The 23,715-nt window shown below is 45.2% G+C and overlaps 2 protein-coding genes across 7 annotated transcripts in view; one reads left to right on the forward strand and one right to left on the reverse strand.

Annotated features, from left to right (window-relative positions):
* Positions 1 to 23,715, forward strand: part of STX19 (syntaxin 19) — a 114,761-nt gene that overhangs the window by 26,597 nt on the left and 64,449 nt on the right. The gene's annotated exons all lie outside the window — the stretch shown is intronic.
* Positions 2,521 to 23,715, reverse strand: part of ARL13B (ADP ribosylation factor like GTPase 13B) — a 102,936-nt gene continuing 81,741 nt past the window's right edge. Inside the window, exons 8-11 of one of the 6 annotated variants that reach the window (XM_029578979.1) lie at positions 8,993 to 9,230; positions 7,805 to 7,921; positions 5,425 to 5,493; positions 2,521 to 4,762 (exon numbers count right to left, since the gene is read on the reverse strand). In XM_029578979.1, coding sequence (XP_029434839.1) covers positions 4,686 to 4,762; positions 5,425 to 5,493; positions 7,805 to 7,921; positions 8,993 to 9,230 — 501 coding nt within the window. In that variant the 3' untranslated portion in view covers positions 2,521 to 4,685. The other 5 variants (XR_003852905.1, XR_003852906.1, XM_029578980.1 and 2 more) reach the window with 5 other exon arrangements.

A 23,715-nucleotide genomic window follows, 5' to 3' on the forward strand; every position in this document is an offset into this window, starting at 1 on the left:
ATGACAGCACTGGGCCTGCTCGAATGGCTTTTACGTTAATGACAATATGATTTTATGGACATTGGGGCCTCCTGTCCCTTTTTATAAATTATATTCTTTGACTAATAATCCATTAGTGTATTCCTTTTTGTGTTTAAGATATTGTGTTCATTTTATTAAACAGTTGGACATTTGATATATGCAAGCTAAGTAAGTGATATAGAAGGTTTTTACATTGTTATTGTACCTCACTTTGGCCAGTATTTGCAGAGGAAGACAGAAAATAAAATATAAAGTGGTTTTCAAATATTTTTTTATTATTGCAGGCCCATTCTAGACTCATGTAATAGGAGAAACCAGGTGCAGATTTTGGACAAATGGTGCCCTGAGAGAAAAATATTCCTTTCCCCAGGACTCTACGACTGTGAAAGGATGGTGTCCACCAGGGCCATGGGCCTTTCTTCAGCCACGGCAGGACACCAGAACGCAGCAAAAGCAAAATTGCTTACCTTGTAATAGGTGTTATCCCAGAACAAGCAGGATGTAGTCCTCACATATAGGTGACAGCATTGATGGAGCCCTGGTACAGAAAACTTTCTTCAAAGTTTCTAGAAACTATTGACTGGCCCTGTGAGGCCACTGAGCATGCCCAGCATGCCATGATATTCTCTGCCACATGGGTCTCTCTTCAGTCTCGTATGTAGCAATAAGCTTTAGCAAAAAAAAAATAAAATAATAAAACATATCGGACCCAACTCCACGGGGTGGCGGGTGGGTTTCATGAGGACTACATCCTGCTGTCCTGGGATAACACCTATTACAAGGTAAGCAATTTTGCTTTATCCCAGGACAAGCAGGATGCTAGTCCTCACCTATGGGTGATTAGCAAACTAGAGGCTGAGTCATTTTGTAGTGAAGCAACAGTGAAGTATTGTTGAAAAAGAGGCAGCCGAAGATCACAGCAGATTGGATATAGGAGGAGTTGGGATTAAACTGGAAACAAGTTCTTTAAGACAGATTGTCCGTAAGCTGAACCTTCTCGTCCTTGTTTGTCCAAAGAGTAATGAACTGCAAAGGTGTGAAAAACTCCATGTTGCTCCATGTGTGCTACTGCTGTTGACATTGCTCTTACTGAATGCACCTTTACTCACCCTTGGAGAGGAAGGCCTGCTTTTTCATAGCAAAACTGTACGCAATCTGCTAGCCAATTGGATAGAGTATGTTTACCCACTGCTTTACCCGGTTTGTTTGGGTCATAAGATACAAAGAGTTGAGTGGATTTCCTGGGACCTGTAATGCGGTCTAAGTAAAACGCTAGCGCATGTTTACAGTCCAAGGTATGCAAGGCTCGTTCTCCTTGATGTGAATGAGGCCTTGGAAAGAATGTGGGTAAAACTATGGGTTGGTTCAAGTGGAATTCCGTAACTACTTTGGGAAGGAATTTTGGATGTGTACAGAGAACCACTCTGTCATGTAGGAATTTTGTATAGGGTGAGTACATGACAAGTGCTTGTAACTCACTAACCCTTCTAGCTGATGTAATGGCTATAAGGAAGATAGTCTTCCATGTGAGAAATTTTAAATCACAGGAATTCATGGGTTCAAACGGAGAACGCATGAGTCTTGTTAAGACCAAATTCAGGTCCCATTCTGTGACAGGTGGCCGAATTGGTGGTTTAAGGTGAATTAAACCTCTCATAAATCTACTGCCAAGAGGATGTATGGATATTGGTGCATCTCCCATCTTGTTATGGTAAGCTGAGATGGCGTTTTTTCAATATTATTCGTTTTGAGACTCCGGCCGGAGATGATTTTGTCGATGTTGAGGGAGAAGGCAAAAGCAAAAGCTGCAGATGGAATAGATGCTCCATCTTTTCTCGACGAAGTTTTCTTCCCTTCGGAGTCATCTCTGCACATTTAGGGCAGGTTCTGACATCATGTTTGTCCCCCAAACAAAGAACACACTCGAGGTGTGGGTCTATAATGGACATTGTCCGATTACAGATAGGACATTTCTTAAATCACGAAGCCATTTTCAATCGACAGCCGTCAATGAAATGAGGGAAAATTATGAGAGAAAAAGTTTTTACTCAATGAGTAAAAACGAGACTGGGATCACACTCACCAGCCGGTGGAAATCAGAGAGATCCCTTGTGGGAGAAAATGAATGAGAAATAATTGACTTTTTAGTCAGCAAATACTGTGAGAAAAAACTCACAAGGCTCCTGCTCCGCGATGTCTACAGCAGCGCGGAAAAACGAAGACTGAAGAGAGACCCCTGTGGCAGAGAATATCATGGCATGCTGGGCATGCTCAGTGGCTTCACAGGGCCAGTCAAAAGTTTCTAGAAACTTTGACAGAATGTTTTCTGTACCAGGGCTCCATCAATGATGTCACCCATATGTGAGGACTAGCATCCTGCTTGTCCTGGGATAAATGGGTGTTACTGGCACAGTGTCACCCAGCTCCCTCACCCTAAACTCCAGCCTTTCCTAAACAGGATGCTTTAGAGGCAGGATCCTGAGAAAAACCACACACCTCTGCTGTACACTGAATTTATTACAGCTGCTTAATAAGAAACAGAAAACCAACAGGGGGATAAAGAGACAATGCACAGAGTAGCCATGCTCAGCATTTTCCTTTAAAAATATAACACTATTACAAAATATACATTTGAAATAAGTGAATTTCTTAGATTTTAGTCTCACTCATTTAACATTAAAGACCAATGGCTTTGTCAGTTGTGCTTTGAAAAACATTCCACAATCCAATTTACTAAAAAAAGACAGAATGGCAGTTTTAGTTTGATAAATAACATTCTTGCAAAAGGAAAGTGAAATAATTCACTAATACTTCCCAGTAAAATTAAAAGTAATGAGTTATACATGTAAACATTTACTCAAAACACTGAGGAACTTGCACTAGAAATCTGCAGTTTTTCAGGTGACCATCTGAACACAGCCCTGCTCGTCAGAATATCACTGCTGTATTTGTTCTCTCCACCTTTTTCTATTGCACCACATCAGTAGCACATTGCATTGGTAAAGGTCTATTAGAAGAGTAATACTGAACTTCATCACTCAGTAATCCCTATTGAACACACTGAAATATTTTCATTTTTCCCTACAATTATTATTCCCTCCATTTTATTTGATGCAACTTTCACAATTCTGTGGTATGGAAGGGCCAGCCCTAGCTCCTGAGCCGCAGCTAGTGTTAAGCTGCGTTAGAGGCAGGTTAAATAGCTCAGTCTGGATATTTTGTTGCAATAATCCAGGAATAACTGTTGGCCATTGCAATGTGCAACCAGTCAATGATCTCCTTCCTGGCATTTAAAGCAGCAGATAGGGGGTCATTTTCAAAGGGACTTCTACGGGTGAAACAGCATTTTACATGCAAAGTGGCCTTTTACAAAACTGCCTGCCTGATACGCGGATAACCTTACACAAGTATGCCATGTATGCACATAAGTTTACCCAGACTGATCAGAGGCATTCTTGGGAATGGAGCCATGGAGGGGTTTAGATTTACATGCACACTTTATAAAATTATTTCATATGCATGTACATTTGCAGGGAAATTCTGTACATATCAAATAGCAGGTGCAACTTGTGCAGGGTAGTTTTGGTGGGATAATTTTCAAAATTGCTATGTTATGCACAGATTGCAGCCTATGTTATTGTCATGTTTGAAAATTGCCATCATAATGTGGATTTTCAATATAAAAGAAAAATGATCACTTTTTGGCTGTCCTCTACTAGCTCTGACATTCATGGCCCTAGGCTGGCAGAGGAAGAGGGTAAAAAAAAAAAAATATATATATATGGTGCATTTAAAAATAAAGTTACTATCATTTTATAATTTTAATATCTAGATCAAAGTTGAAAAATAGTCCAATTTAGCAAAAACCGGTCCAATACCTAAGACTGCTGCTTTAGGCATTTGACTTGGAAAATCAGTTTCTGGGCAATGCAAGAATGGCTAACTCTCTCTCTCTCTCAATAATCCTTTCAATTAGAATAATTCTGGGCACAGATAATAGAAAGAAAAGGAGGCCACAGGATGACACGTAACAGGAGGTTCAGTGTGTCAGGGACATAGACAATGAACAGATCAAAGCACAGAGCAAAAGGACATTTTTTTAAACACCAAATCTTAATATTTCCTTAAAAATAGATTTGTATAAAAATAGGTAAAATTCTTCAGCAGATTATATTTCCATTGAGTTTGTTTTTGGAGTACATATGTGTCCATTACAAAAACATTTGCAGGAATACTGATTATGAAATACTCACATCTCCCAGGAGAGAACCTAATGTGTAGAAAATCGGTCTACTGAAAGGTTCATCATTGCAGGCCTGCTTCTGTTCAGGTCAAGGCTGCAAGCCATTCTATTACATGAAACCATAAGTGACTCTCCATAGTAGTAAGGAGATATGAACCCACCACTGGAACCCTCATTTTGCACATAGCAAATAATGACAGATAGTGTGGAAAATCCAGCTAAGGCAGTCCCTGAAGAATGCAGAATCCAGCAAGGACTTTTGGGGTCTTCCAAGCAACCTGTAATCTCTTCCTCTAGAGTATCAATCAGTCACTTTTTCCTTCTAGAAAAAAAGGCAGTCTTCAAAATATTTTTGTCATTAAAAAAAAGTCATTCTAAAAAAACACAAAACAGCCTTGCAACAGAAAACATGGTAATTTGGTTAGGAGATGACATCAGATGCATCGCTGTTGGGTCGTTGTCGAATGGTCAGGGGTGGCAGCGGCTTCCCATAAAAATCTATTTAAGACACACACCAAAGAAGAAAGATTTATAGAAAGATTTTAGCAGCTTATTTGCATCTTTTTTTCTACCTTGCTGCACTGATTCTCTAATTGTTCCATTTGGGGAGTGGTAATACGACTGCCCCCAATCAGGATGGCTGTACATGAATCTTTAGGTCTGGGCATAACTAGGTTACAAAATAAGCAGTATGCAGAACAGAAAAAAAAAAACAATCCATCATTGGAAATACATTATTTATTAAAAATAAAATATAGGATGTTACATATTAAAATACTTCATAGTCAAGATAGAGTGAAAAGAAGGATGGTTAGTGTTACAACTCTGCATCTACAAAGGAAAAAAAAGAAAGGACAAGATTATTCTTAGCCCTTGGAAATCGAATTTCATCACCCCAATGACACATTTCTGAAAGAAATGTCTGGATGTGAACAGTTTTGGTTCTTTACCATAGCTGACATTTCATCGGGGTTAAAAAGTCATTTGTGTTCTTTCTCCCTTAAAAATAAAACAGTAGCTAGTGCCTTAGTGCTGTTGTGATACTGGCAGCACTGAGTATCCCCATGCTACTGCATGCCATTCAGGGAACTAAAGGGACATGTAAGCAATGTGAGAGGTGGCAGTGGAGCATGGAATGGGAAAATAAACCACAGAATTACCGTTACGATGCATTTCACCAAGAGGCTCAAGTTTTGGAAGCCTAGTAACTTTGGGGGTTCCCCAGCCAACTAAAGGAAAATAAACAAAGATATTCAGAATCTGCACTGCACTAATTTTAAAATACATGTCCTCAGAATTATTAAGAGTTTACATCCCCAGCTTCCCCCTCCCCACCCCCAAACCAGAGAGGAATAACATATATAAAGAAAATCAAACTGACAGTGCCAAGGATTTCTTTACAAATTCATTGAGGTGGTTTTACAGCTGCCAGCTTGCTGATGACACTGCAGCTGTGCTTAGTGTTCATTTCCTAAAGAAGCACAAAAGCACAATCCTTTTTCCTCCACTTTACATCTGGAATATCCTATTAATCAAACAATTGCAAACACTTGTAGTTCAAAGTACAAAGAGAAACAGGTTTTACAGAAATAACCGGAAATAGTACATTTCAACCCAGCCAGTCTTCCTGAGACAAGAAATTGAGCAAGGAATCTGTACAACAAAAATGCCGTTTGGTCCAGTGGTGAATGTCCAGAGATCTGCTCACAGGCTGAAGTTCCCCATCCACTGCTCACTGTATGACCCTAACTCAATCACTTAGCCTTGCTGTGTTCAGACCTAGACTGTAAGCGCTTGGAGGCAAGGTATCACTCTTGTGTACTGATGGTGCTATGTAACCATTATTATTCATATAATCATTTCTCCCTGATCACCTCTTATTGCTAAAACTACCAGTATTTAGATATTATATAAAAAGCAACAGAACACTATCTCAAAATATTTACTGTTTCTCTATTTCAAGAAGAAATAAATGCAAAAATATTTTTATCTAATTGTCCCAAGACATTTTATAGTTTGCTAGTGAAAATTCACTTTTTTTTGCTCTAGTAACAAATCTTTGCACATTTGTGCTATGTTTTGATGTGCTGCTGTTCATTACCAGCCCTTTTAGCATCCAACCCAAGATGGGAAATCGCAGAGAACAGAATGATGCCCCAAGGTCACTCCTATTATGGCATTGTTACAAAAATGGGTTTATTCTGCACGTGGGTTCTGCTGTCTACAGACACTCATCCAAATGGATAGGTAGGGTTGGTTTGGGTTTTTGATGTGCACCTTTTCTGGCAGGAGGACACTGTCCCAGAAGAAGGGGGGGGGGGGGGGGGGGGGGAGAGAGAGTTCATCACTGCCCTTCCTTGACGCTCCCAGTCTTTGCAGAGAAAGTCTTTTCCACACTGGTTATCAGCTGTTTTTTTGGTTAAGAAATGTAAAACGTTTCCTATATTATAAGTCTAGAAGAATCCCATTTATTTTATGTGCTTGAATTGTTTCTCTTTAGATAAGTTCTGAATTGTTGCTAAAATTCATTTTTCACTTGAAATGTTTCCTTGGAAAGTGAAATAAATTATTTACCTGAGAACAAAAACACAAAATAGTTTACTTTGTGCTGCTCCACAAAGAGAGAACATTGCAATGAGAAAAGCAAATGAGATGTGATATGAGTCAGTCATGCCATCAAGTGTCTTGCAAAGCATAAGCTTTTGTGTTTCTACTCTTCCTGTTGTCTATTTATGACCTATATTTATTTGACCTGAGTTACTCAACTAGTTACAGCACAGATTCAATCCTGTCACTAACTCTCATTCTGATTTTGTATATAAGCTCACTGGGGAAGGAACCTTGCATGCATGGAATTAACTAACCACAGAGCTCTGCATAATAACAGTGCTACTGAAGTAGAGAACAACACATTACAGGTTGTGCAGCTGTAAACAGGCATGTGTATATATTATGACAAACAAAAACCCTTGAATAAGTTATTCCAGGTATGAAACGTTTTACGTTTGTTTTTGCTAAAAGTACAAAAATGCACAGGGAAAATACTGCCAATTTCAACTTTTGCAAAGGGAAGTAATACACACAGCTCTAATCAGAAAATTAACTTTCACAAGGGGAAATAATTAATTATAGAAAACATCATCGGGTACAGACAAAATAATAAAGCAACATGCCGACCATCTAAACGCCAAGGGTCCTGCCCGTTTTCCTTCAGTATCATCGCCATGCATCTGTCTGTACAAAGCATGTATCAGGGGCCCTTCTCCATGAATGGATTTGGTTGCAGCATCTCTTACCGAGATTATAGCTCTGCTTTCATTCTGATATGACCATGGAGCGCACCCCTGATAGATGCACAATACAAGCTGAAGCAGAAATGAACCTCCGTGCACTATTCCATGCCAGTACTTTGTCAGCTTGTTTAAATGTGAATTTTGCATCTTTGAAGGTTGAATTTAAAGTACATCCTGGAAGTATTCTCAGCAACTAGCAAGCTTCCTCAATACTGTGCATATTAATCAAACATACAGCACTACTCACCAGGCGGGGGAAGCGAGGGTGGAGTAGGGCTCTTGTGAACAGCCTCTTCTGTGCTAACAGGTTCCACTTTGTGATTCCTTTTTAATTTGAGTTTCTTTCCTTTCTTTTTGTTGAGATCTATGGAAAATAAATGTCATATATTTCCAGTAATGAACTTAAAACAAAGCATATTGAATATAGAATATCACACAATGGGGATAAAAGTATATTTTTTAAACCTTTCTTTGTAAAAAGCCTCTCTCCTTATTTTGCTTCATCCTGCTTTCATCAGAATTTTATCCCACATAACCACTAGTACATCCCCTCACCCCAAGAACTACTCTGAGCAGAGAGCAAGTTCTGTACTAGTAAACTCTTCAGCGCGAGATGTAACTATCCTGCACCTGCTCCATGACAAAGCACTAAATACTGCTGGTTCATTCTGGCCCTGCTCCTTCAGCAGTACTCTCATCCCATATCCTGCATCTCAGCCGCAGAGGAGAGGCTGGTAACCAAGCGACAATGGCTGGAAACACTTTTTCAGCTCAGGTGCCATAAAGAGCTAAATGTTTGGATGTGCCTGTGGGATTCTAGCATCCACAGAACTTCATTCATTCGCAGCTGCCAGTCATGCATCTTCAGTACTTTGAACACTGCTGTTGTAGGTTCCCTATCACAAATGAATGCTTTGAACTCTTAAGTTAATGTACTGAAACTGTCTGCAATGCTTCTTTAAAAAAAATAAATGAAGACAGTTAATGGCTCGCTTTCAAAATAGCATTGCCCAGATAAAGAAACTTTAGGTCTATGTGATGAAAGACAGAGAAACAATGATGTTATGGTACCTGGCCTGGTAACACAAACACTGTGTATTGAGTTGTTTGAATATCATTCTATAAAGCAAGAATGTGGATTCCATATTTAATGTATGGATTACCATTCGCATTCAAACTAAGGCTAAAGTATTTCTCCATCACCCATAACTGTAGAGATACTGGCAGTCACTGGAGAGGTGGTGATAAACTCATAGCAGAGTCCTACATACTATTAAACACATTGCCAATTCTCGCTTCTTGGGTCTGAGGAAACTTTTATCAAACACACTTACTTAACACGGCACAGAGAACAATGCATTTGCATTTTTCAGGCATGTTATATGGGAGAAGAGAAGAGGATGATGACTTGATGTTTTCAGATGAAGATATTTACCAGAGATCTGCTGGTCTGAGCTTGTCTGGTCACTTTCTTCTTCTTGCTCCAGCCGGTGTGTGAGTGTGGCTTTATAGGTGTCAAGCAATGAGTTCTCAGTTGCTTTCTCACTGCTGCTCTCTTGATCTTCTGATGTCATTTTCTCTTTTTTTCTAGGTTCTAATGAGACGGCATCTCTATCTTGCTTATTCTGCAGTCTCTGCCTCTTCTCCTGTTCTTTCCTAATTTTTTCTTCATTCTAGTGGAGATAAAGTGTGCAGCTATCAGTTCAATTCTGCATTCCAAGCTATAAATAAGCGCCTGTCAAAAACATTCAGCATCAGGTCTGCATCTGCTTATTATTCAGTGTGCCATTACATATACAGTATTAAATAACAAATAATTATTTGAAAGAGTGGTGATGGTGCAAGTTGCTATGATTCTGCAATTCCTATTATATTGCCCTCAACAGTTATACTCATAGGTTCTTAGTAAAAAGTGCATGAATACCAAAAACGAAGAACATATAGAATGTATACATATACAGCTTGCACAGTTCCTGATGTTCCCATTTATGTTCAGACTCTTAAAGCTGACCCAGTACTGTATTTTGAGGTGGTGGGGTGGATATTTTCCTGCAGTGAAGGAGAGCACAGTTGCTTACCTGTAACAGGTGTTCTCCTCGGACAGCAGGATGTTAGTCCTCACATGTGGGTGACATCATCCGATGGAGCCCGGCACAGTAAACTTTGACTGGCAGACTAAGAATGCCCAGCCTGCTGCTATCTGTGCATCCATGTGAGGTCCCCCTTCAGTCTCGTAATACAGCAAAAAATATGAGCGAGAAAAAATAACACAACAAACCGAAGGTGAACCCAACATCATGGGGAGGCGGGCAGGATTCCTGATGACTAACATCCTGCTGTCCTAGGAGAACACCTGTTACAGGTAAGCAACTGTGCTCTACTTCACTGCAGGAAAATGTATTCCCCCCTCCCCCCCCACCTCAAAACACAGTACTGGGTCAGCTTTAAGAGTCTGAACATGAATGGGTACATCAGGAACTGTGCAAGCTATATACGTATATGCGCTTTCTCCTAGGACAAGCAGGATGGTAGTCCTCACATGTGGGTGATTACAGAGCTCCAGGCTGCCCCATTCACCCAGCGAGACCCAAAGTAGCCGAGCAAGGTGACAATAGGCACAACACAACTGCAGCGCTGTGGGAAAAACAGGGGGCAGTCTGGTCCCACAAGGAACACAATCAGAGACAGTTGGGTTCAGGACTGGACCAGTAAAAAGTCATGGGACAGGTGGCAATGTCCTTTCTTGGATTACAAACTGGCTAAAAGACAGGAAACAGAGAGTAGGATTAAATGGTCAATTTTCTCAGTGGAAGGGAGTGGACAGTGGAGTGCCTCAGGGATCTGTATTGGGACCCTTACTTTTCAATATATTTATAAATGATCTGGAAAGAAATACGACGAGTGAGGTAATCAAATTTGCAGATGATACAAAATTGTTCAGAGTAGTTAAATCACAAGCAGATTGTGATAAATTGCAAGAAGAACTTGTGAGACTAAATTGGGCATTGAAATGGCAGATGAAATTTAATGTGGATAAGTGCAAGATGATGCATATAGGAAAAAATAACCCATGCTATAGTTACACAATGTTAGGTTCCATATTAGGTGCTACCACCCAAGAAAGAGATCTAGGCATCACTGTGGATAACACATTGAAATCGTCGGTTCAGTGTGCTGCAGCAGTCAAAAAAGCAAACAGAATGTTAGGAATTATTAGAAAGGGAATAGTGAATAAAATGGAAAATGTCATAATGCCTCTGTATCGCTCCATGGTGAGACCGCACCTTGAATACTGTGTACAATTCTGGTCGCCGCATCTCAAAAAAGATATAATTACGATGGAGAAGGTACAGAGAAGGGCGACCAAAATGATAAGGGGAATGAAACAGCTCCCCTATGAGGAAAGACTAAAGAGGTTAGCACTTTTCAGCTTGGAGAAGAGACGGCTGAGGGGGGGATATGATAGAGGTGTTTAAAATCATGAAAGGTCTAGAACGGGTAGATGTGAATCACTTACTCTTTCAGATAATAGAAAGACTAGGGGGCACTCCATGAAGTTAGCATGTGGCACATTTAAAATTAATCGGAGAAAGTTCTTTTTCACTCAACGCACAATTAAACTTTGGAATTTGTTGCCAGAGGATGTGGTTAGTGCAGTTAGTATAGCAGTGTTTAAAAAAGGATTGGATAAGTTCTTGGAGGAGAAGTCCATTACCTGCTATTAAGTTCACTTAGAAAATAGCCACTGCTATTACTAGCAACAGTAACATGGGATAGACTTAGTTTTTGGGTACTTGCCAGGTTCTTATGGCCTGGCTTGGCCACTGTTGGAAACAGGATGCTGGGCTTGATGGACCCTTGGTCTGACCAAATATGGCATGTTCTTATGTTCTTATTAAATTGCGCAGGACAGACTGACCAAAGGCGCTGTCCTGACAACTATCCCTGTCAAGGCAGTAGTGAGCAGCGAACATATGGAGAGAAATCAAGGTTGCGGCCCTGCAAATTTCAGCAACAGGGACCGCATGCAGACGAGCCACTGATGCCACCATAGCCCGCACACTCTGCCGGCCAGCTGAAGGCAATGCAATCCGCTAGCCAGTTCGACAAGGTCTGCTTCCCCACTGCTGCTCCCAGTTTGTTGGGGTCAAAAGACACGAAGAGCTGCCTGTGGGCCGCTGTACAATCCAAATAGAAGGCGAGTACCCACTTGCAGTCCAGGGTGTAGAGAGCACATTCCCCCAGGTGGGACTGAGGCCTTGGAAAGAAGGTGGGTAGAATAGAAACATAGAAATGATGGCAGAAGAAGACCAAACGGCCCATCCAGTCTGCCCAGCAAGTTTTGCACTTTTTTTTTTCTCATACTTATCTGTTAGTAACCTTTTGGTTCTATTTCCCTTCTACCCCCACCATTAATGTAGAGAGCAGTGTTGGAACTGCATCTAAATGAAATATCTAGCTTAATTAGTTAGGGGTAGTAACCGCCGCAATAAGCAAGCTACACCCATGCTTATTTGTTTACCCAGACTATGTAATTCAGTCCTTGTTGGTTGTTGTCTGTATATAGATCCACTTTTCTTCATTCCCCCTGCCATTGAAGCAGAGAGCTATGCTGGATATGCATTGAAAGTGAAGTATCAGACTTTCTCCCCTGCCGTTGAAGCAGAGAGCTATGCTGGATATGCATTGAAGGTGAAGTAGGCTTATTTGGTTTGGGGTAGTAACCGCCATAACAAGCAAACTACTCCCCACTTTTTTGTGAATGCAAATCCTTTTTTCCACATTTCCTCTTGCCGTTGAAGCTTAGAGCAATGTTGGAGTCGCATTAACCGTGTGTATGTTTATTGAATAAGGGTATTATCTCCAGGTAGTAGCCGTCCTTCCCGCGAGCCACCCACTCTTCATTCATGTCCTCTAGACTTTATGGATACACAGTGTTTATACCATGCCCCTTTGAAGTCCTTCACAGTTCTGATCTTCACCACTTCCTCCGGAAGGGCATTCCAGGCATCCACCACCCTCTTCGTGAAGAAATACTTCCTGACATTGGTTCTGAGTCTTCCTCCCTGGAGCTTCAAATCGTGAGCCCTGGTTTTGCAGATTTTTTTCCGACGGAAAAGGTTTGTCGTTTTTGGATCATTAAAATCTTTCAAGTATCTGAAAGTCTGTATCATATCACCTCTGCTCCTCCTTTCTCCAGGGTGTACATATTTAGATTCTTCAATCTCTCCTCATAAGTCATTCGATGAAGACGATCCACCTTTTTGGTCGCCCTTCTCTGGACCGCCTCCATCTTGTCTCTGTCTCTTCGGAGATAAGGTCTCCAGAACTGAACACAGTACTCCAAGTGAGGCCTCACCAAGGACCCTGTACAATGGGATAATCACTTCCCTTTTCTTACTCGATATTCCTCTCTCTATGCAGCCTAGCATTCTTCTGGCTTTAGCTATCGCCTTGTCACATTGTTTCACCACTTCAGATCATTAGACACTATCACCCCAAGATCTCTCTCCTGCTCCGTGCACATCAGTCTTTCTCCCCCCATCGAATACAGTTCATTCGGATTTCCACTCCCCATATGCATGACTCTGCACTTCTTGGCATTGAATCTCAGCTGCCATATCTTCGACCACTCTTCCAGCTTCCTTAAATCCCGTCTCATTCTCTCCACTCCTTCCGGCGTGTCCACTCTGTTGCAGATCTTAGTGTCATCCGCAAAAAGTCAAACCTTACCTTCTATCCCGTCCGCAATGTCGCTCACAAAGATATTGAACAGGACCGGTCCCAACACCGATCCTTGCAGTACACCGCTTAAAACCGCTCTCTCTTCAGAGAGAGTTCCATTTACCATCACACATTGTCTTCTGTCCGTCAACCAGGGTCTGAACCGTCAGGGCCAGAGCTTACAAGGCTCCAGAGCGGGAGTTGCTCCTGATTAGCCAATTGCCCAGGTAAGGAAAGACATGGACCAAGTGACACCTGAGGTAGGCAGCTACCACTGCCAAGCATTTGGTGAAGATGTGTGGGGCTGATGCCAGCCCAAAGGGCAGCACTTTGTAATGAAAATGTGCCGTCCCCACCAGAAAGCGGAGGTACTTCCTGTGACTGGGGACAATTGCAATATGGGCGTAAGCCTCCTTTAAGTCGAGGGAGCAAAGCCAGTCTCCTCTTTGGAGGAGCGGGATCAGCGTACCCAGAGAGACCATTTTGAATTTTTCTCTTATGAGAAACCTGTTTAGCACCCTGAGGTTGAGAATGGGGCGCAAGCTGCTGTTCCTTTTCGGAATTAGGAAGTACTTCAAGTAGAAGCCGTGGCCCCACTGTTCGTGGGGAACCGGTTCTACTGCACCTGCCGCAATAAGAGCGGAAAGTTCTGATTGAAGGACAATCTGATGGGCTGAGAACCCCACAATGGACACGGGGGAGCAGAAATTCAGGCAGTAGCCCTGGCGGACAATGGAGAGGATTCAGCGATCCGACATGATCGCCTCCCAACGGTGGGCAAAGCAAAGGAGCCTGCCACCGACCAGGGCATCGACTGCCAGGGGAACCGGCGTCTGGCTCGTGAACCCTTGCCGCCAGTCAAAAGCCTGTAGATGGGGCCTGCTGGGGGGCTGGTTGGGTTCTTGGAGCCCGTTGTTGCCGGCCACGACCCCTGGAACTGGTCAGAGGTGGGCAAGTACTGGCGGCTGGAGGATAGCATTTCCTCAGCCAGAAAAAGGGCTTGCTAGAGCCCGGCCTGGAGGTTTTCCTGGAAGAGGAAGGGCCTTCCAAGGGGCCGGCGGAGAGTTGAGTATCATGCTGATCTTTCAGCTGTGCCATGGCCTCCTCCACTTTGTCCCCAAACAGGTTCTCGCCTGTACAGGGGAGATCTGCGAACCTGTCTTGAACCTCCGGCTGGAGTCCTGAAGCTCGGAGCTATGCAGCCATCTGATGCCAACACCTCCGGCGGCCAGGTGGGCTGCGGTCTCAAACACGTCATAGGTGGACCTCACCTCGTGCTTACCTGCTTCAAGGTCTAGTGTGGCAATGGCTGCAAGTGATTCCTGCTGCTGCTGGGAAAGGCCCTCCACAAAGTCTTGGACTTGTTTCCAAAGATTGCGGTTGTATTGAGTCATATACAGCTGGTAGGCAGCAATGCAGGAAACCAGCATGGCCCCCTGAAACATTTTCCTCCCTATGCCATTGAGTTCCCTGTGTTCATGCCCTGGAGGGGCAGAAGCGTGCGTCCGAGAACGTCTACCCTTCTTCAGGGCAGACTCCATGACCGCTGACTGGTGGGGGAGGTGCCTCCTTTCAAAGCCCACGGCCTGCTGCACCAAATAGGTTGCATCGGCCTACCTGTTGACCGGAGGACAAAGACACAGGGTGTTCCTACATACGGAGGAGAAGCTCCTTAAAAATGTCATGGATAGGCACTGCCACGATTTCCTTGGGAGCATCGATGAACTGGAGAACCTCCAGCATCTAATGGCGGGTATCCTCTTGGAGGAGAGGTCCATTAACTGCTATTGGTTAAATTTACTTGGGGAATGGCCACTGCTATTGATTGCATCGGTAGCGTGGGATCTTCTTGGTGTTTGGGTACTATATGTATACATGCTTCTTTGAAATGTGATGTTTTCCATAACGGGAGCGAACTATTTCCAAGATGGAATCCAGATTATAACAATGTTCATCAAAAGGGAAATGAAGTTAATTTCCCAATATAAAAGGGGAGGGGTAGAGGGGGGAGGGGATATGTTTAATGTTTTGTTATATTTGATGCCAGGTTCTTGTGGCCTGGTTTGGCCTCTGATGGAAACAGGATGGTGGGCTTGATGGACCCTTGGTCTGACCCAGCATGGCAATTTCTTATAATCTTATGTTCTTATCCTCCTCCGAAAGGAGCTGGAAGGGGATGGCTTCTGCCATGGCCCTTACAAAGCTTGCAAACGACAGGTCCTCGGGCAGAGATAGACACCGCTCCTCAAGATGGGAAGGCTCCGAGTGGGGAGTCATTGGAGAACTCAGAGGATGAGTCCAAAGAATCATCATCCTACGGGTCATAAGGACCCCCCTCCTCACTGGGGCCTGGGTGCCAAGGGCGGGGGCCATGAGGGACAGTTGGCCTGGGCCCCAAGGGCACCGGAAGCCGTGGGGGCACCGAGGCCTCCTCCGCCTCGGAGGACCCGGGAGTCGGGATCGCTCTGGTGGAGGGCATCGATGGCCAAGGAGGCATCAATGGTCTCTCGGGCACAGACTGCATCGATAGGGCGCCAAGAAGGATGTCCAGATGTTCCAGCAGGGGTGCGAGCATTGATGGCGGAGGCTCGGGCACTGGTGTGGAGGCCGGTGGCGCCGGAAGATCAATGCTCTGGAACACCACTACTAACACCAGATCATTTCAGAACAGTACTTCAGGCACTAATATTTTCCAGCACTGACTACTGCAATGCACTTTTACTAGGACTCCCAAATACAACATTAAGACCACTTCAAATACTATAAAACACAGCAGCTAGAATACTAACTGGAAAAAGGAGGAGGGACCATATAACAAACTCTAGCGGAATTACATTGGCTACCCATAGAACACAGAATAAAATACAAAGCATTATGTACCATACATAAACTAATACATGATGAAAAAGCGGACTGGCTAAACCCAGCATTAGGTCCCACATCCCACACAGAAACCTTCGATCAGCAAATAAAGCAAATAAAGCACTCCTAACCATTTCTTCAGTAAAGGCAGTGAGACTAACCCAAGTGAGAGAAAGGGCCTTATCTTTAGCAGGCCCCACACTTTGGAACACAATGCCTCTACAGATCAGATTACAAAAAGATCTCAAAACCTTTAAGAAAAGTTTAAAAACATGGCTTTTTAAACAAGCATTTTATGAAGAGAATGGAGAAAGCAAATGTTGCTTACCTGTCACAGGTGTTCTCACAGGACAGCAGGATGTTAGTCCTCACATATGGGTGACATCACAGGATGAAGCCCAATCACGGAACACTTTTGTCAAAGTTTCTAGAACTTTGACTGGCACCTACTGGGCATGCCCAGCATGGCACTAAACCTGCAGCCAGCAGGGGTCCCTCTTTAGTCTTGTTTATAGCTACAGGAAGTGCCAAAAATTAAAATAATAAAACGTAACGAACCAAACACCGCGGAGTGGCGGGCAGGTTTCGTGAGGACTAACATCCTGCTGTCCTGTGAGAACACTTTACAGGTAAGCAACATTTGCTTTCTCACAGGACAAGCAGGATGGTAGTCCTCACATAAGGGTGAGTACCGAGCTGAGGATGTCCAAGTATGCACCAAATGTACCCAAAGACGTGCAACAGGCACAACAACTGGAGTGGAATTTGGTAGAGGGCATCCTGAACCCTAACGGGCAGGCGGAAGGGTGTTGGTACATCAAGTTGCAAAAAGGTTGCGCAAGACAGATTGGCCGAAGATGGAGCCTTGTCTAAACAATATTGGGCTGTGAAGGTATGGAGAGAACTCCAGGTAGCAGCCCTACAAATATCAGGAAGCGGCACCGAGCATAGGTGCGCTACTGAAGTTGCCATGGCCCTGACAGAGTGCACTTTAACTCGGTCTTGAAGTGGAATAGCTGCTTGCTGATAGCAAAAGGATATGCAGTCCGCTAACCAGGAGGAGAGAGTCTGCTTACCCACAGGCTGCCCCAATTTGATGGAATGGAAAGAGACAAACAATTGAGTGCTTTTCCTGTGGGCAGCTGTACGGGCTAGATAGAACGCTAGAGCTCGTTTACAGTCAAGGGTATGCAGAGCCTGCTCTCCTGGATTGGAACGGGGCCTGGGAAAGAAGGTAGGTAGTATAATGATTAAGATGAAACTCCGATACTACCTTAGGCAAGAACGTAGGGTGAGTGCGGAGTACTGCCTGGTCCTGCAGAAGTTTAGTGTAAGGCGGATAGGTAACTAGGGCCTGTAACTCACTAATTCTGCGAGCGGATGTTATCGCCAAAAGAAAAATCATTTTCCATGTGAGATAGCGCAGATCACAGGATTGAAGAGGCTCAAATGGTGGTTTCATGAGCCGACCCAAAATCAGACTGAGGTCCCAAGAAGGGGCCGGAGGGCGCAGTGGAGGCTTGAGGTGAAGCAAGCCCTTCAGAAATCGTGTTACCAGGGGTTGTACTGAAATAGGAACATCCCCGACACCTTTATGGAAGGTGGCCACCGCACTGACATGTGCCAGAGATAGTCCAGAAACTTCGTGGTGGAACAGGTAAAAGGATCAAGGGATTGAGCAGAACACCATGACTTAAACCTGTTCCATTTGTAAAGATAAGATTTTCTCGTGGAAGGCTTCCGCGAAGCAATCAGAACACAGGAAACTGGCTCCGAAAGGTTAAGTGGCTGAAGAATTAACCTTTCAACATCCAGGCCGTCAGGGATAAGGCCTGAAGATTGGGGTGATGTAGGCACCCGTCGTTCTGAGTGATCAGAAGCGGGTCCTTTCCCAAGGGAATGTGCCTGCGAATGGAGAGGTCCTGAAGGATCGGGAACCACACTTGGCGTGGCCAGTGAAGTGCTATCAGGATCATGCTTCCCTTGTCCTGACGTAGCTTCACGAGAGTCTTCAAGAGAAGTGAAAGTGGAGGGAATGCATATAGGAGACCGGTTGCCCATGAGAGGGAGAACACGTCTCTTGGCTGTGAGTGTTGGCTGCGAGTGAGAGAGCAAATGTTCTCTACTTTGCGGTTTTGAGATGACGCAAAGAGGTCTATGTTAGGATAACCCCAATGTTGGAATATTGAGTCTGCTACTGTGGGGTTGAGAGACCACTCGTGTGGCTGAAAGGTGTGACTCAGCTTGTCCGCCAACACATTGTCCATTCCCGGCAAGTAGGTGGCTTTGAGGTACATCGAGTGGGAGAGGGCCTCCACCCATATCTGTGCAGCTAGAAGCCCGTCTCTCCCTGTTTGTTGATGTACCACATGGCCACCTGGTTGTCCGTCTGAATCAGGATGACCTGGTTGGAAAGGTGATTCTGAAACACCCTGAGAGCATTTCTGATTTCTCGCAGCTCCAGGAAATTGATCTGGTGTTTGGCTTCCTCTGGAGACCAATCTCCTTGTGTCTGCAAACTGGCGACATGAGCTCCCCAGCCAAAGTTGGAAGCATCGGTGGTGAGAATTATTTGAGGGTCTGGAGCCTGGAAGGGTAGGCCTTGGAGGAGATTGATCTGATTTTTCCACCAGGCTAGAGACTGACGAAGTGGGTCGGTGATGTGGACAATGGTCGATAGAGGTTGGACGGACTGAGTCCATTGTGATCTTAGAGTCCATTGCATGACTCATGGCCAAGCGGGCCATTGGGGTAACCTGTACTGAGGACGCCATGTGTCCCAGCAGAATGAGGAAGTGGCGTGCAGTCGAGCGGTGCTGAGACTGAAGCTGGTGTGCGAGAGAAATGAGAGTGAGAGCTCGCTGTCAAGGCAGAAATGCCTTTGCTTGAAAGGTGTCCAAGTCTGCCCCTATGAAGGACAAAGTTTGAGATGGGGCTAAAAGCAGGATTTCTTGTAGATGACGAGAAATCCTAGCGAAATCAGAGTGTGTAAGGTAAGATGTAGGGATGACAGAGCAGCTTGCTGAGTGGGAGCCCTGATCAACCAATCGTCTAGATAGGGGTAGACATGAACACCTTGAGTCCTGAGGAAGGCTGCTACTACTACTACAAGGCACTTGGTGAAGACTCGTGGTGCAGATGCCAGGCCGAATGGTAGCACTCGGTACCGATAGTGCTTGGGGCCTACCAGAAATCTCAGGAATCTGCAATGGGATGGAGTTATCGCAATGTGTGTGTACGCGTCCTGGAGGTCTAGAGAGCAGAGCCAGTCTCCTCTCTGGAGAAGAGGAAGGAGGGAACACAAGGTTACCATCTTGAACTTTTCTCGGTAGAGGTACTTGTTGAGGGCACATAGGTCCAGAATTGGACAAATGCCGCCTGATTTTTTGGGGATTAGAAAATACCAGGAATAGAATCCTAGGCCTTGTTGGGAGTAGGGCACTGGTTCTATTGCTCTGGACTGGAGGAGGAGGGACACCTCCTGTTCTAGGAGTGGTGAGTGGTCGGATGTTCCCTACATCAGCCGAGGTGGGGAGTCTGGTGGGATGGAGAGAAAGTTCAGGTGATAACCTTGAGAGATTATAGCAAGGATCCACTGGTCTGAGGTGACTGTGTGCCACCTGTTGTTGAAATGGCACAATCAACCTCCCACTGGAATCAGAGGCAGTGGAAGCTGGCTGCCGCTCTCTATGCAGGAGACAAAAGCCGGAAGCAGGGGCCTGACTGAGAAGCTGCTTGTGGCTTTTGTTTACGAGGTTGACGAGACTGGGCCTTTTGGGAAAGGTCTCGTAGAACGACCTCTAGACTGAGGTGGATAGGACTTCTTCGGACGGAAGAATGACTTTTTAGTATCCTTCCTGAATGGCTGTTTGGAGGAATACTCAGAAGGCATCAGAGAGTTGGCGAAGGGTCTCATGATGCTCCTTGAGCTCCGCCACCGTCCGCTGAATCTGTTCGCCAAGGCAGATCAGACAATCTGTCTTGTACTTCAGGGCGCAAGTCCAAAGACTTAAGCCAGGCCCATCTTCTTGCCGAAATAGCAGCTGCAGATACCCTGGAAACGGTGTCGAAGATATCATAAGAGGCTCTTATTTCATGCTTCCCTACCTCAAACCCCTTGTGTACCAGGGTTTGAAGCTGTTCCTGAAATTGCTGAGGCAGAGCCTCTGCAAAGTCTTGTATCTGCTTGAAGAAGACCCTATTGTATTGGGTCATATACAGCTGATAAAAAGCGATCCGAGGGATAAGCATTGATCCCTGGAAGACACGCCTGCCAATAGCATCCAGGGATTTCTGCTCTTTACCTGGAGGGAAAAGAAGAATGGGGATTTGAGCGTCGTGCCCTCTTTTGGGCAGATTCTACAACCACAGATTGGTGATCCAGCTGAGGTTTCTGGAACACTGGGGCTGACTGTACCAAGTAAGTGGTATCTGCCTTCCGGTTGACTGGTGCTACGGAACCAGGGTGTTCCCAGTTCTTTTTGAGAAGATCCAAAAGAACCTGGTGTATAGGGATGGAGGTTATTTCCTTGGGAGCATCCAGGAATTGTAACAACTCCATCATTTGGTGCCTATCATCCTGTTCAGTCTGTAATTGGATGGGAACCAATTCAGACATTTCCTTCACAAAATTTATGAAGGACAAGTCCTCTGGAGGAGAACGCTTCCTACTTTCAGTAGGAGAAGGTGGCGATGGCAAATCATCGGTGTCTTGAGATGAATCGTCAGTCCAGGTGTCATAGGGATCAGCACCTGTCCCTTTAGGAACCTGAGAAGGACAGGACGATGGTATTCCTGAAGGTCCTGGTCTAGACTCCGAAGGCATCGAGGGGAGTAGTGGAGGCACCGGTGCAGGCATCGAGGGAATCGATGGATGGATCGGTAGCGCCAATGGCCGCATCGGCATTGATGGCTGAGGCATTGGCAGAACTCCCGATGGGGGAATGCGGAACGGTGTTTCTCCTCCCGATGACAAAGTAAGCAGAGAAGGCACTGGAGCCATCGGTGACCCTGGATCCATCGGTGGAAAAGAAGTTATAAGCGCTTCATCTTCGAGAGCAGCGGTGCCAATGCTGCCGGAATGGGATCGATAGTCGATTTCAGTGCCAGAGGAACTTGGAATCTGTGCCTTATCGATGGCCTCCTGAATCATCCGGTCCAGTTCTTCACGGAGACCTGGAGCAATCAGCCCTGGCTCCGGAAGGGAAGAAGGAGGCAGAGGCATAGCCGGAGTGACCACTGTTAAAGGCGAAGTCGCAGCTCCAGATACCCGTCTCGGTGAGGGTTGCCTCAGTGACCCGGTCTCAGAAAAGGTCGATGCCTTTTCTGGACGGGGTCTCTGATGGCAGCTCGGACGATGGTGAGGTCGATGATTTTCCTTCCTCGATGATCCGAGACTTCCAGTGTCGATGCTGTTTCTCTCTACGATCTCCTCGGTCCTGAGGGGGAGTAGAGGTAGTCGAAGGCCAAGAAGTCGTCGATGCTGGACGGTCACCGGCCGGTGGCCAATACTGGCGCAAAGTAGACGGTGCCGGTTCGGACAACGTCGATGCAATAGACGGCGTCGGAGTTTGAGAACGGTAGTTCCATTTTCTCCATTCTGGCCTTGTGACCTTTTGGTGTCATTAAGGCACATGCACACGAGACACATTACACAGAATTTATGAGGGTCTGTTATGGACATGGTGCGAGTACGGTCCGGGCACCAACGGAACCCCGACGCTGGCCTTTGAAAAATTGAGACTAAAGGGGGACCCCTGCTGGCTGCAGGTTTAGTGCCATGCTGGGCATGCCCAGTAGGTGCCAGTCAAAGTTCTAGAAACTTTGACAAAAGTGTTCCGTGATTGGGATCCATCCTGTGATGTCACCCATATGTGAGGACTACCATCCTGCTTGTCCTGTGAGAATAGAAAATATACAGGATTAGGCAGAAGAACACCAGCACACAGCACTATTCTAAGAATGTGCATTATAACAGTCTATGAACAATATATATCACAATAAACGTAATTGTAAACACTATGAATATGAATTTTACCTGTTAACAGTACCTTACAGGTACACCTGGTCATGACCTACTTCACTAAACAATTGATTGTCTTTAACGATATATTGTAACTGAACCTTTTGGGCACCTGTTAGAATATACTATAGTACACATTCACCTACATTAATTTATGTGCCTACATGTAAACCGTTGCGATGGTATATAACTTAGCAACGGTATAGAAAAGGTTTTAAATAAATAAACACTTTGAACACCGCTGACTGCACCCTGGGTCCAATTCCTCATGGAAGTCCTGAGTGGTCAGGACTGATGAAGGGAAACAAGGCGTCGCCGGCACACCCTCAGGTTCCCGAGGTGGCAGGGCGCCTGGCACCGGAGTCGGTGGGGAATGCCTCGGGCCACCGGGAGCACCGGAGGATGGGGCCTCCGGTGGCTGGTGCCGCTTCGATGGAGGCTGGGTAGCCGCCAATGCCACTCCTGAACTGGAACCGTGTCAAGACGGTCACCGGTGTCTATGCTTTCTGGACTTTCAGTGCTCAACCCGGTCTTTCCGCAGTGCTGAGGATGACGATGACCCCAAGGTCTGCAGGAGGGGAGAGACCAACGATCGATCTCCCTCTCCCCAATCCTTAGGGGTGCTGGATAGTGGGATTGCCAGGGGAAGAGACGGAGATGGTTCCCCGCGATCCTTGGGTGTCGAGGACACCGAAGCAGGAGTGGAAGATTTCAGAGTCCCGAAGAGCTTCTTCATTTTATCTAGGCATATCCAACCCCTTTGAGTGTCATTTGGTCACAAAAACAGCACCCACGGACGTCGTGTGGGGCCCCCAGGCAGAAGATACAGCCTCATGCAGATCAGTGATGGACATGGTCCGCAGGCACTGGGGGCACCATCGAAAACCTGACAACGCCATCGAAAAAGAGAGGCTGGTGCACAGTCGATGGCCGACGGGCGCCACGGTGCAAGGGTCGGGAATCAACCGCAAAGAATGACAAAAATAGCCGAAAAACAAGGGTACCTACCGGAACGGAAGGATACAGACCATGAAGGGGGACCAGACAAGGAAAAAACCACTCGAAAAAGTTTCGAACAATTTCAAGGAGTTAAGAGCTCCACAACCGCGAGGCTTCTGCACCACAGAAAAAACGAGACTGAAGGGGGACCTCACATGGACGTGCGGATAGCAGCAGGCTGGGCATGCTCACAAAAGTTTTCTGTGCTGGGCTCCATCGGATGGTCACCTACATGTGAGGACTAACATCCTGCTTGTCCTAGAATGTGTGTTCCTTGTGCATTACCTTTCCTACAAGCCTGATATCTAAAGAGTGGTATTGCTTGCACTGCATCATGGAAGCTTGAGGCTCTTGGAAACTGACAGGAAACTTGCCTATTTCCAATTCATTGCTACAAGTTTTAAATTTGCTGTTCAAGTTACTACAAAATCATGAAAGCATCTGAACGAACTTAGAAGAAAGGATAAGCTTTTTAATGTTATGCTTTGTAGTCTATAAAGTCCTCCATGTTATGGTTCTGGCTTCTGCGCAGCCTCCCCTCCACCAGGGGA

This window comes from Rhinatrema bivittatum, chromosome 15 (assembly GCF_901001135.1).
Source record: "Rhinatrema bivittatum chromosome 15, aRhiBiv1.1, whole genome shotgun sequence".
NCBI lineage: Eukaryota > Metazoa > Chordata > Amphibia > Gymnophiona > Rhinatrematidae > Rhinatrema > Rhinatrema bivittatum.